This window comes from Macrotis lagotis, chromosome 1 (genome assembly GCF_037893015.1).
Source record: "Macrotis lagotis isolate mMagLag1 chromosome 1, bilby.v1.9.chrom.fasta, whole genome shotgun sequence".
NCBI lineage: Eukaryota > Metazoa > Chordata > Mammalia > Peramelemorphia > Peramelidae > Macrotis > Macrotis lagotis.
This window is the reverse complement of record NC_133658.1, coordinates 521093717-521107201: the sequence shown is the minus strand read 5'-3', so window position 1 is coordinate 521107201 and position 13485 is coordinate 521093717. Positions and strand designations below refer to the sequence as shown.

Sequence of the window (13485 nt, the reverse complement as noted above, 5' to 3'; positions counted from 1 at the left end):
ATTCCTGAATGCAAAGATATTACTGATAACTCATATGAACCTTCTCATTTAACAGAATAGTTAGCAGGAGCATATATAGACAAGGCATGGGAGAGAGCTGAATTTGATGGTATAATATATTATAATTTGAAGGTATAATATATTGTAATAGGTGAGTCCATGGGCAAAAAGTGAATGTACTAGGAGATAGGGAATGGAAAGATATTTCATATAAAAGGGTCAAGAAAAAGCTTTTGCAATGGTGTGGAAGGTGGGGAGATGAGGGAGCCTTTATTCTCATCAGAAATGGCCCAGAGAGGAAACAACATACATACTTAATAGGGTATAGAAATCTAGAAGAAAAAGGAGAGAAAGGGCATAGGAGAAAGGGGATGGGGGGGGATGTAAGTGATAGAGGACAGAGTAGATCATAGGAGAGGATAGTCAGATGTGAAACATTTTTTTTTTACTTTTAGCAAGGTGGTGGGATTGGATTTCATGTCTAGGACCACAGGGTGGGGTGGTTGCTGGGTCTCTGGGGTGGGATGTAGGTTTGGGGCCTCTTGGCCCCAGGGCTAGTGCTCTGTCTGCTGTACCACTGGGCTTCCCCACAGAACACTTTCGAAGAGGGATGGAGTGAAAGGACAGAGAAAATATAATAAATGGGAATGGGAAGAAATGGATAGAGGGAATCACAGTCAGCAACAGCACTGTAGAAAAATATGGAAGCAATTTCTCTGATGGACTTATGATAAAGATTGTGATCTACCCCAGAGACAGAGTTGATGGTATCCAAACACAGACTGAAGCACATTTTTTTCTCTTTCTTTCACTTTATTTCTTGTGAGTTTTTTTTATTTTGTGGAGGGAGGATTATGTTCTCTTACAAGACTATTTTAGTAAATGTATAAATAAAAATGTAAATCAAAAAAACAAATTTATCTCTATTTCTCCTTTTTTAATTAGTTGTACTATTTTAATTAATGAAATGTGGTATCTTGGAATTGTTTTAATTTTAATTTCTTTCATTTTTAAAGGATTTAAGAAACTTTAAAGTGGTCATCAATAATCTGAATTTCTTCATTTGAGAAGTGTGTATTGATAATTTTTATGAACTAACTCATATATTTGTGCCAATCACTGATAGATATTGGGCATCATATTCCAATCAAATATCTAGCTAATATTTTCCCCAATTTATTCTATTATACCCAGTCTTCTTTATTCTATTTGTGTGGCTTATTAATTTTTGTCATTTTAAACAATCTTAAATTAAATTAAATCTTTTTAAAATTAATATTTATTTCTATATTTCATGGGGTCACTCCATTAGTATGTATATTTTGAAAAAAGACTAAAGAGAAATAATAGACTGTATCAGAACTTAATAGGGAGGTGTGGAGAAAGAAGGCTAAGGTGCACTTTAGCATCTAGCATGGTACTTTCAAAGATCCAATTCCCTAACATAAAACTCATGATATGAAAATCATCATTATTCCAATGGCACTTTATAGCTGCAAATCATTGAACCAGATAGCTTCCAAGTTTCAAAGCTATAGTTAATTCAAAAGCAATGATGGAAAATTAGTGGCCCATAGCCTGTTGCCACAGTTAATTTATAGTTAATCAATATTTTTATACTGTTTTAAATCTATAAATTAATTTGGATCATATCAATACCTTTACTGTTTTGGCTCAATACTGCCAAGCATACTAAACACCACAAATTATTTATTACTTTACTTGATTAATTTTAAGGATCACCATCCTCATCATCCTCATCTTCATGGCTGTCATTTATTCAATTTATTCTAAAAATCCTAGAGGAAATTTAGCCATTATTAAAATTCATTGCTACTCCAAGTCTTTTGGAAAATACTGTAGAATCATATCAGACTTGCAAAGTGCTTTGTATATGTTATCTTATTGGATCCTCACATCAATCTAAATACTACACATATTTTCAGGATAAGGAATGACTGGAATGATTTAATTGGTTTTTAGGGAACTCTAGAAGAAGAAATTTCAACTGCCAATGCACACAGGTATATGCAATTTAACTTCTGGTTAACAGGAGTTATTTAGGGCAATAAGAGGTTAAACAACTCCCCCAGAGTCATATAGGAGAGTGGAATTTGACCCACTTGAGTCCAATTCTCTCTCCAACATATCATGTTACATTTACATTTTATCAATTCTCATTTATCAATTCTATCAATTCACATTTAGCGGATGTGGAAACTGAAACTGAGAAGTATTACATAACTTCACAAATGTAGCATAGCTAGTTGCTGAAGCTATGCTTATAAGTTACTACTGCCAATTTCTCCTCAGGGACAAATTTATTATGTGATTCTGGGTAGGTCACTTCATATCTCTTAGCCCCAGTTGTCTCAATTACAAAATGAGCATATTAACGTCTGTTGTACAGAAGTGTTATGTAGATGAAGTGAGATATATATGCAAAGTTATTTATAAAATTTAAATGTTATAGCAGTCAACTTTTATTTTTGTCACAATGAGGGAAATATATTTCAAAGTACAGTTTTAATTCAATAATGCAAATTGTATTCTTTTTAATTATTTAATATTTATTTTATTTCTATTAAAATTATTTTAAATCACTGCTTTGGGAATTTAAATCTGTTCAATGTCTTCTGTTTTGGGCAGAGAATAATATATAGATAGGTAATAATATCTAGATAGGCTAATTACCAAGAACCTGATTCATTTTATTGAGATTATAATTAATTATGTCAATTGATGATATCAATATAATCATTTTCTATCATTTTCTTCAGTTTTTATTAACAAACTTAGATATTTTGTGATTTTATCTCATATGTTGCTATTTTAATGGAACTCTATTAATTATTTATTGAGCATCACAAAAATACATTAAATTTTCATTTAATAGAACAATAATTATTTTGGTTGTTTCTTTTTGCTTTTCTAAATATATCGGTGTGTAACACCAAATCATAGAATCTCCAGGGTGAAAGGCAACTAAAATATACTCAAGAAATAGATGACCATCCATCCAGTATTTGATTGAAGGCTTTCAGTGAAGGGGAGTCAAGAAAGTCAATTCCATTTTTTGAGAACCCTAATCATTTAGAAGGTGTTTTTTCCTGACGTTAAGCCTAAATTTGCCTTTTTTTCAACTTTTACCCATTGTTCTTCATTTTGTCTTCTGGGCTAAATGTAACAAAGTTAATTCCTCTTCCAATGACAATTCTTCAAAAACTTGTCCCTCATTTCACCTGCTTTTCCAAAGTAAACATCCTAGAAATTTCAATTAATGAATACATGAAATAGACTAAAGGTTCTTTACTCTCCTGTTTTGTCACTCTTTGAATGTTCTCTGGCTTCTAAATGTTCAATATTGACCTCATTGCATTTAAAGCTGAACTTACTTGATTCCTTCATAATTCATACTCATCCCTTACTTCAGTTAAAGACACCTACCATTCTTCTAATCAATCCATTTCATAACTTTGATGTTAATCTTGACTATTTCCTCTTTCTTTACACACCCTAAATGACTAATAAAATTTTCAAATCTTATCACTTTTACCTACACACCATTTCTTGCATCTGTTCCTTTCCCTTTACTGACATGGGTAGCAAAAAGTAATAATTCTAATGTTGCTACCAAACTGAAATCTGGATTTCTTCATTTGAGAAATCTGTATTGATAATTTTTATGAACTAACTTATATATTCGTGCCAATCACGGATAGATATTGGGCATCATATTTCAATCAAATATCTAGCTAATATTTTCCCCAATTTTACAACTTTTACCCATTGCTCCTCATTCTATCTTCTGGGCTAAAAGTAACAAAGTTAATTCCTCTTCCAATGACAATTCTTCAAAAACTTGAATAGAGCTAACATGTCCCTCATTTCCCCAAAATTTAATATAGACTCTTTTGCTGGAATTTTAAAATTCTTCATGTAATCATTCTAACCTACTTTTCTAAACTTATATGACAACCTATTTGAACCTACCCCATGTTTCAAAGGATCTCAGAGTAAGCATATGGTCACAAATCATGCCTCATAAGACCAATAGTATGATTGCAACAGCTTTGAGAAGTATATTAGATCAAATAAAATATTTTTAATAAAACAGCATTAGAAATAGAGTAACAAGAAAAGATTAAAAGTATATAATCAGTCATTAAATAAATGACATATATATATTAATTCATTTTCTGCTGTAGTTTAAGGGCTCTAATTTATTTAAGTTGTAAGACAAAGAAACAAAAGACAAAGAAGTAAGAGAAAAATAAATTTTTGATCTAAAGGTGTTTATATTCTAATAGGCAAGACTGTACCTAAATGAAGTTCTCTAGAGGAGACATAGACTACTGTGCTTGCTTTGGCTCACTTTCCTCAACTATTAAATGAAGAAAGTAACAGCACCTACTTTCCAAGGTTATTCCAAGGATCAAATCAGATAATATTTTGCAAAGCACATAGTAAGTATTTGATACGTAATTTTTTTCCCCTTTTCCTTCCTTCCTTCCTTGAAGGAATTCAAGAATTTCAAAACACAAATTTAAGAAGGGAAAGTAGCTTGGGAATGAGGAACTGACAAGAAAAAAGCATAATGAGGGACAGCTAGGTGGCAAAGTAGATGGAGCACTGGCCCTGGAGTCAGGAGGACCTGAGTTCAAATCCAACCTCAGAAACTCAATAATTACCTAGCTGTGTAACCTTGGGCAAGTCACTTAACCCCCATTGCCTCAAATAAAAATTAAAATTAAAAAAAAGAAAGGCATAATAAAGATGTAAGTGAAATGGTTCAGATTGACTGAACTCCTGAATTCATGGAAAAAATAGAATGTAAGGATACATTCCTGACCAATAAATGAGAACCAGAGCAATTTGGACTCAAGGCATGGTTGCACAATCTAAGGATATCTTGGAGTTTACCCAGGCCAAGTCTCATTGTTTGGCCAGAAACCCTGAGGGTCATCTCCCAGATTGATTTTTTTTGACTAATTAAAAGAGGCCATTTTTAACTTCATTTTTTTCTTACCTAGCCTAAACATTGAATGGACAGTAAAACCAAGATCTGCTAAACATCTTAGTTTAAAAAGGTCAAGGTCCCCCAATGCACCCAAGGCCATCCTGAAACATATGTGGTCACTAGACCCATATACTCCCAGAGGAAAAAATGAGGCTAATGACTTTGGACAGGCCTCCTTCTTAAATTCAATTCATTTTCATGCCATAGCATCACCTCCTTGATGTCATAGTCCTCTTGAAAAAAAGGACAAACAACAACAACCTGGATATATAAATAAGAGAATCATCCTTATGTAGGTAATAATTGAACCTATAAGAGTTATTGAGATTACTGAGTAACTAATCTAATTTGATATTAATTTACCAAGTAATAAAGAAAAAAAGGAAGCCTATGACAGAGACTTAGGTTACTCTCACAATTAGTGGATGAAATATGGATGAGGATCTGACAGAAGATTCTGAGAAGAAGCGAGATAAGAGGAGTACCAAGAAAATGCAAAATCACAAAAACCTAGAGGGGAGATATAACAATATCAAATAGTGTAGCGATTTTGAGAAAGATAGAGGGTTGAATAAAGATTACTAGGCTTGGCTATTAAGAAAAGAATCAAGTCATTCCTTTATTTTTTTTTTGGTTTTTGCGAAGTACTGGGGTTAAGTGACTTACCCAAAGTCACCACAGCTAGGGAATATTAGCTGTCTGAGGCCAAATTTGAACTCAGGTCTTGCAGAGTTCAGTAATCTATCCACTGTGCCACCTAGGTGCCCCTAGTCATTACTTTTTAAGGTTTAGGTAGACATGGCCATGACTGTAAAAGGCAGGGAATGACTCAATTGTTAGGGAGAGACTGAATATTAGAGAGAGAACTTGGAAGATAGTTGGGGTCAATCTGATTAAGAAGTAGAGAGGTGATGAGATCAAAGGTGTGTTTATAGAAGTTGGTCTTGGGAAAAAAAGTCTACTTTTTCTCAGAGACTGGAGTGAATGAAAAACCAGAGGGGGGGTGGTGTTAAAAAGCATATGAGATGAAGAAAAATGGCAAATATTTTCAGTTTTTTCAGTAAAGTATCAGATGAGGTCTTTAGGTAAGAAAATGAGGGGAGGAAGTGCTTCGGGAGACTTGGAAGAAAAGAAAAGGCTTGGAAGAATATCTTGATTGCTGATTAATTAAAAAGGAACTTACTTAGGATTGCTTTATTGCAATTTGAGGATCCCTTTGACATTATATAAGTAGATTTGTACTGGGCCCAATCTGCACTTCCTCTATTTTTCTCAGGAGCATGGAGTTAGTGGTCAACATTATCTGGGATTGAAGTTTTGCAAGACATGTGATCCAAGTTAAAAGAAGTAGCAAAGGGTGGCTAGGTGGTGCAGTGGATAGAGCACTGACCCTGGAGTCAGGAGTACTGGAGTTCAAGTCTGGCCTCAGATACTTAATAATTACCTAGCTGTGTGGCCTTGGACAAGTCACTTAACCCCATTGTCTTGCAAAAATAAAAAAAAAATAGCACAGAATTGAAAATATTGCAGTTGTTCAGCAAGTATATTGCAGTTGTTCAGCAAGACATTGAAATAGGGAAGAGTAAAGCCAGTGCATAAAAGCATTGTAAGAGAGGAGTGACTGGAGTTGGAAGGAGACAAAGAACAGGATAAATGGTCATAAAATATAGGGTAAAGATGGAATGGACAACTTCCAGCCAAGATGGCAGAGAGAAGACAGGCACAGTTCTAAAGTCTCCTGATCTCTTCCCCATCTATCACATGAAAAAAACCTCTTAAAAGAAATCCGAGATCAAAGCAATCCATAGCCATATGAAAAAATGCTCTAAATCATTAATTATTAGAGAAATGCAAATTAAAGCTTCTCTGAGGTACCACCTCACACCTCTCAGATTGGCCAGTATGACCAGGAAGGATAATGATCATTGTTGGAAGGGATGTGGGAAATCTGGGACACTATTACATTGTTGGTGGAGCTGTGAACTCATCCAACCCTTCTGGAGAGCTATTTGGAACTACGCCCAAAGGGCAACAAAAATGTGCATACCCTTTGACCCAGCAATACCACTACAGGGTCTGTACTCTGAAGAGATGAGGAAAAAGGGTAAAAACATTACTTGTACGAAAATATTTATAGCAGCCCTGTTTGTGGTGGCAAAGAATTGGAAATACAGTAAATGTCCTTCAATTGGGGAATGGCTTAGCAAACTGTGGTATATGTATGTCATGGAACACTATTGTTCTATTAGAAACCAGGAGGGAAGGGATTTCAGGGAAACCTGGAGGGATTTGCATGAACTGATGCTGAGTGAGATGAGCAGAACCAGAAAAACACTGTAGACCCTAACAGCAACATGGGAGTGATGTTCAAGCTTGAAGGACTTGCTCATTCCATCAGTGCAACAATTGGGAACAATTTTGGGCTGTCTGCAAAGGAGAGTGCCATCTGTATCCAGATAAGGAGCTGTGGAGTTTGAACAAAATACAAGGACTATTGCCTTTAATTTGGGAAAAAAAACAGATATCTTATTGTCTGATCTGGTTACCTCTGAGAATTCTGTTCTCTTTAAGGATATGATTTCTCTGTCATCACACCCAATTTGGATCAAGGTACAACATGGAAAAAAAGTAAAGACTGACAGAGTGCTATCTGTGGGGTGGGGTGGGGGAGCAAGATTGGGGGAAATTGTAAAACTCAAATAATATATTTAATAAAAATAAATTTTAAAAAAAGATGTAATGGACAAGATATAGGAATATCTAAGTTCATAAATATGGAAATGAAATAGGCAGATGTGGATATCCCCCATAAGTTATTATACAAGTTGTGAGGAGAACAAACATGCAAAAATTGTATATACCTAGGAAACATAAATGGGGAAAACACATGGAGGGAATAGATGCACAACCATGGACCATGCTTGGAAGGCATGCATGGTTAGACATTTTAAGTTCTACTTTTTTAGCATCCTGGAAACTTAGGCAGCCATATGGTGTGGTAACCAAAAAAAGTTAATATTTTGGGGCTGCGCTGAGAAAGGCAAAGTTTCTAAGAATACCATAGTCATAATCATTGTCTACTGTAGCCTACTCAGTCAGATTACCTCCTGTTTAGGTTGTCCTCTATCTAATAGCTATCTTGAGTGCTTCTGTGGTGTTTGGACACCCTTTTTTATTTCCACTTTTAGAAACCTTGATATAAACTATTCATAAACTATATTAAGAGATTGACCAGGAGGATGCTCCAGGTAGAGAAAACAAACTAAAAAGAAATTGATATTTTTGTTTCAATGCCTAAGGTCTGGCCTTGTCCATGATAGCCCAGAGTCTTTAGGAACTCAAGGTCAGAGGGCATACAATCTTTAGAATTTCTCTTCTGGACTAAATTCTCATCTACAATGGGATACATTCTACTGTGTCTCTGAACCCTCTAAGAGTTATTCTTCCAGAAGTGAACATTTATGTCAACTCCCCTGAGCTCTTAACTGATTCAAATTCAGAGAGGAAATGATCACTTCTTAAATGATCACTTTTTTTGTGTCATAGACCCGGGAGGCAATCTGGTGAAGCCTATGGATGCTTCTAAGAATAAATTTTTTAAATTCATAAGAGAAGAAAGTAAAGAAATAACCTTGAAGTACAGTTCTCCATATATTAATAATAATAATCTTCAACAATATTCTAGATTAAAAACTTTTGGTCTAAAGTCTGTAAACTTCTCTTTCCAGAAATCTTTCAATAAAGTCCAAGCAAACAAACAAGACAAGAGTATGATGTATATTTCATACCATGGAAATTCTTGAAACCAAGTAACTCCTTTGGAAATACTCATTAAGAAATTGTTTAATTTCTACTTCTGAGATTATTTTTTTATAGACTCTTGATTCCATAGACTATAGACTCTTGATGTCTTATTTTATCAATCTGGGTATTTTTGCAGTTATTCACTTGTTCCTCATATTCAAGTTTGACTACATATTAGTTAATAATTATTAATCAATGTATTATTTATCTTTGTTGGTTCATAAATTTCTTGATTTGGTAATTTGATTTTTCTCTTTCCTTTTGAAAATTAAATTTTCTATTTTAATCAAGTCTAGTGGTCTTTTTGAAAAACCTAGCATTTATTAAATCACTTCACTTGTTACTTTATTCTCCAATAATATTGATTTCATTTGCTTTTCACAATTTATTGTTTTTGAATTAATTTATTCTTATTTTACTATTTGCAAGTTCAATCTATTATTTTTCTCCTTTTAATATAAACCATTCAGTTATAAAATATGCCTGGGAATACATTTTGACTGCTTCTTATGAATTTTTATATCTTTTGACATTGTATTGTCTTTAATATAATATCTTGTTTTTTCAATAATTTATTCTTTAATTCAGACATAATTTAACAAGTTGATTTAGGCCCCATATAAGACTACATCTTTTGTTCATGTTTTTTTTCCTTAATGCAAGGAATTTGTTGCATTATGAATCCATACAGAAGTCAAGGACTGGGTCTATGATTTATGGAGCACATTAAAATTTGATAGATTCTGAACTGAGCCTGGAGATGTACGATCTAATTGATCTAGATGTCTTAATGTAATTTGTAAGGAATTAAACCTGAAAATTTATTGCCATTTTGGAAAGTTTCTTAAAAGCTTTATAAAGGTGTATTCTTTAATAGAAGAATTTCAGTGGAGTGATAAAGACAAGTCAATAGATTTTAAGGGGGAGTAAGTTGTTTATGAAAATGTGTAGGCACTAAGCAAAAGGCAACTCTTTCAAGAGGTTTGGGAGAAGTAAATGAGAGGACATAAATGGGTCAATACCTGGGCAAAAGGGTCAAATGTTTTTAGGAAACACGAGTTTGTTTACAGGAAGTGAGGAAGCAGAAATAGAGAGTTTGAATGATCACAATGGAGGGTAATTCTTATTGGTCATTGTCCTAGAAGGCTGGTCATTGTCCTAGAAGGCCTGGGAAATGTGAAATCAAGGCAATCAAGAAAAGCTTGAACCTGTTTATCAAGTTATAGGGATGTGGTTTCCTCTGAGGCATCAAGAAAAGAGGAAAGAAGTGGTAATGGTAAGAAGTTTTGCAGAGCTACAGCTTCTCTAAAATGGACTTTATCTTGACAGTGAAGTAGGCTAAATCTTGTGGGAGTAGCTCTCTCCCAGGCAGATATTCTAAATATTCATCTACTGTCACAAAAACTGCTCTCTTTACCCCCAGAGGACAGGAGTAAGAGCAATGAGAGAAAGTTGCCAAGAGACAAATTTGGATGGTGATGTAAAACAATCTTAATCATTAAAGCTATCCAGAGGCTACCTGAGAGGCAGTTTCTCTTCATTGTAGTTCTTCAAATAGATTCTGGATGATCACTTGCCAAGGAGGTATATGAGATTTTAGTTCAAGTACTTTAATGACCTCTCAAATCCTATTCTAATGTAAGATTCTCAATCTGTTCTTTCCATTCAATTCTCTCCATGTATTTGTAAAATCCACTTTCTTTACTTCTTTCTTCATGTCTGTAACATATTTCCTACTTATCATTTTATTTGAACTAAAGTTTCCTTTTAGGGATATGTTGAAATCTAGTGGTAATAATTTTATGTCTAATTCTTGTTTGAAATTCAAGATTTTTATAGTTAATTGCTATACAATTACATATGTATATGTTTAATACTGATATTTGTTCATTGCAAATAGCTTTAAGACTGATGCAAATTCTTTGCTAAGGTCTTTGCTATATAACTTAAATTGCTTTTCAAATTTCATCATTGTAACTTTAGAGTTAATTGAAGCAAGGTAAACAAATCAGGTCACCATTAAGGAAACTTTATTACTTTAAAGGAGAGAAGTTTTCTTTTTAATTTATACCTATCAATTTTGTAATTTTGACAGGTAGAAAAATACATAAAGAACAATATCTGGTGCATTAAAAATAAAATGCTTCAATATTTCAGGGAATTATGATTTCATCAATATGAATGTTCCTTCTCCCAAAGTAGAGCTTACTTTCATAAATAATTTAAGAAGCTAATATAATAAAAATAGTTCATTCCTTTGCTGATTCTTTCTAAAATAACCTGGATTAGTAAGTAACAACTGATAAAATGTATCACTCTTCCCACAATTAATGCCTTCCCAACTTAGTAAAACTATCCAAATCCAGCATCCTTTTGACATAGGCTTTGAAGATTATAATGTATTTAGACATTATCATCAAAGATATTTATAAAATAAAGCATGCATCAAATATCCATAGTTCGTTTCTATAACTGGAAGAGGACTTTAGTGGAAGAAAAAAATCAAAGTTGAAAAGAATAAAATCTATAAATACAAGTTCATAGCCATGAAAACAGTTAAATTTTCTCAAATTTTATCATTGATTTTGCTAAACTTATTTTAAAAACATAATGACAAATGACATTACTTTCTAGGGAAAAGGAAATGAATTTTTTTTGTAGTTTGACAATATCTAGTATTTTTTTAAAAAAGCATTGTTAATTACTAAGCCAAAGCTACTTTCATACAAAGAAAAATCAGTTACAGTAGATTTTCAGCTCTTACCTCAAGTTTTGTAAGTCCTAAGAGTGCAATTACTGCTCGTACACTACTACTGTCGAGAGTTCCCGTGATTTTCCTTCGTTCATACTCAAGAGATGACATCTGTTGATGTGCTGAAAAAACAAGGGCCTTTGCCCTGGCTTCATTAACCAGTGGCAGCTTGAGTTCCAATTCCAGGAAATTATGGAGATCACATTTCAAATGTAGAATTGGATCATCCTTGCTTAAATCTAAAATAAACAAAAAAATGTTATTATTTAAATGTCATTGACTTAGTTAAGAGAGAGAACTAGAAATAATGTATCACTTATCTTGCACTTCATTATTTTTCATTTAAATCACTACAAAGTATATGATTTCTTTATCAAATTAACATTAGTTCAACATACTTACTATAAATTCAAGTTTACCTCCAAAATTAAAAATAAATAAAATGGTTTTGTCATTTATCATGAAATATTCAATAATTTCAAAAATTAGAGACTGAGTATTTATCTTAGTATCTGAGTTCAGAGTTCATGTTAAGCACAGAGAAAAATAAAAGGGGATAAACATAAAAATATTCACATAAATTATTGTTTATTTTATAACTAATTTTAACATCTTATTAACAAAAATATTATGAGTCAAAGATGGCAAGCAATTATTCACCTACTCTAATAATCTCAGAATAGATCTTTGTGCCCTACTCACTGGCTAGTCATACTAGAAAAAATATTTGCCTGACTGTTAAATATTTTTAAAAATATTTAATTCTATGTTATCCACTGTGTTTAGGGAACAGAAAATTCTAGTTAATCAAATATTCTGGAGCTTAATCTTTACTTTTTACCTGAACCCTGGAAAAATAAGAGGGAAGGGAGTTTGGAGGAAACTGATTTGAGTCCATAAGAATAAATCTTATTTTAAAAAAGTTCAGTATAGTTTATCAATAAAAGCCTAAAGTTTATTCCAAGAAAGTGAGATGGCACCCAAGTTAATTTACATACAAGGAATATAGTACTTAATTTCTATACTGTTCTTCAACAACATCATTTTCACTGAGCCTTTTAATTTAGAATATATATAATTTATTGAGGTTTTTTTTGTTTGTTTGTTTTTTAGATTTTTTGCAAGGCAAATGGGGCTAAGTGGCTTGCCCAAGGACACACGGCTAAGAAATTATTAAGTGTCTGAGACCGGATTTGAACCCAGGTATTCCTGACTCCAAGGCCGCTGCTTTATCCACTACGCCACCTAGCCACCCTATCTTGGCTCTATTTTCTTGTTACAATTTCAATGCATTATAAGCATTGGTTCAAAAGGAATACAATTTGGACCCTGAATACAGAGGTCAAATCATGTATTGCTCCAACTAATTCTATGACTTTGAGAATATCACTTTAACTTTTCACTTTATCTTTGAAATTCAAAAAAAATAGTAATAATTTGCTTCATTCACAGGATTATGAAGATCAAACTGAATCTGTAAAAGCAAAACAAAACAAAACAAAACCTCTATAAGCTATAAATTACCATGAAAATGCCAATTCTGATATATTGTAGGACAAATTGAGATCCCCTAAAAAAAATCCAAATGATAAGAACTTGATTTAAGGTAATGTTGTTACATAGTAACAAGATGTATATTTATCTCATCCCCAAGTACTAACCTTATAAAAATACTATACTATATTTACTCTACCTTCATCAGGAGGATGGTTATAATTCATAATACTTGAATTATTTACTGGGAGAAATCTGGAAGGCAAAGGAACAGCACTTGTTCCTTCCACGATGTATAAAAATTCTCCAATCTAAAACACAGGTATATTTGAAAATTAACTTTTTTAAAGTTCCAAAAGAAAGAGTGGTTAAAAAACAAAGCATGGGAACCATAAAGCCCTGACACAATTATATT

General features: G+C 33.0%; 1 protein-coding gene across 1 annotated transcript in view; it reads right to left on the bottom strand.

The window, feature by feature from the left end:
• The window catches only part of CFAP47 (cilia and flagella associated protein 47), a 931170-nt gene that overhangs the window by 557185 nt on the left and 360500 nt on the right, over nt 1–13485 (bottom strand). Inside the window, exons 38-39 of the mRNA XM_074210630.1 lie at nt 13270–13381; nt 11589–11815 (exon numbers count right to left, since the gene is read on the bottom strand). Coding sequence (XP_074066731.1) covers nt 11589–11815; nt 13270–13381 — 339 coding nt within the window. The remainder of the gene's footprint in view (nt 1–11588; nt 11816–13269; nt 13382–13485) is intronic.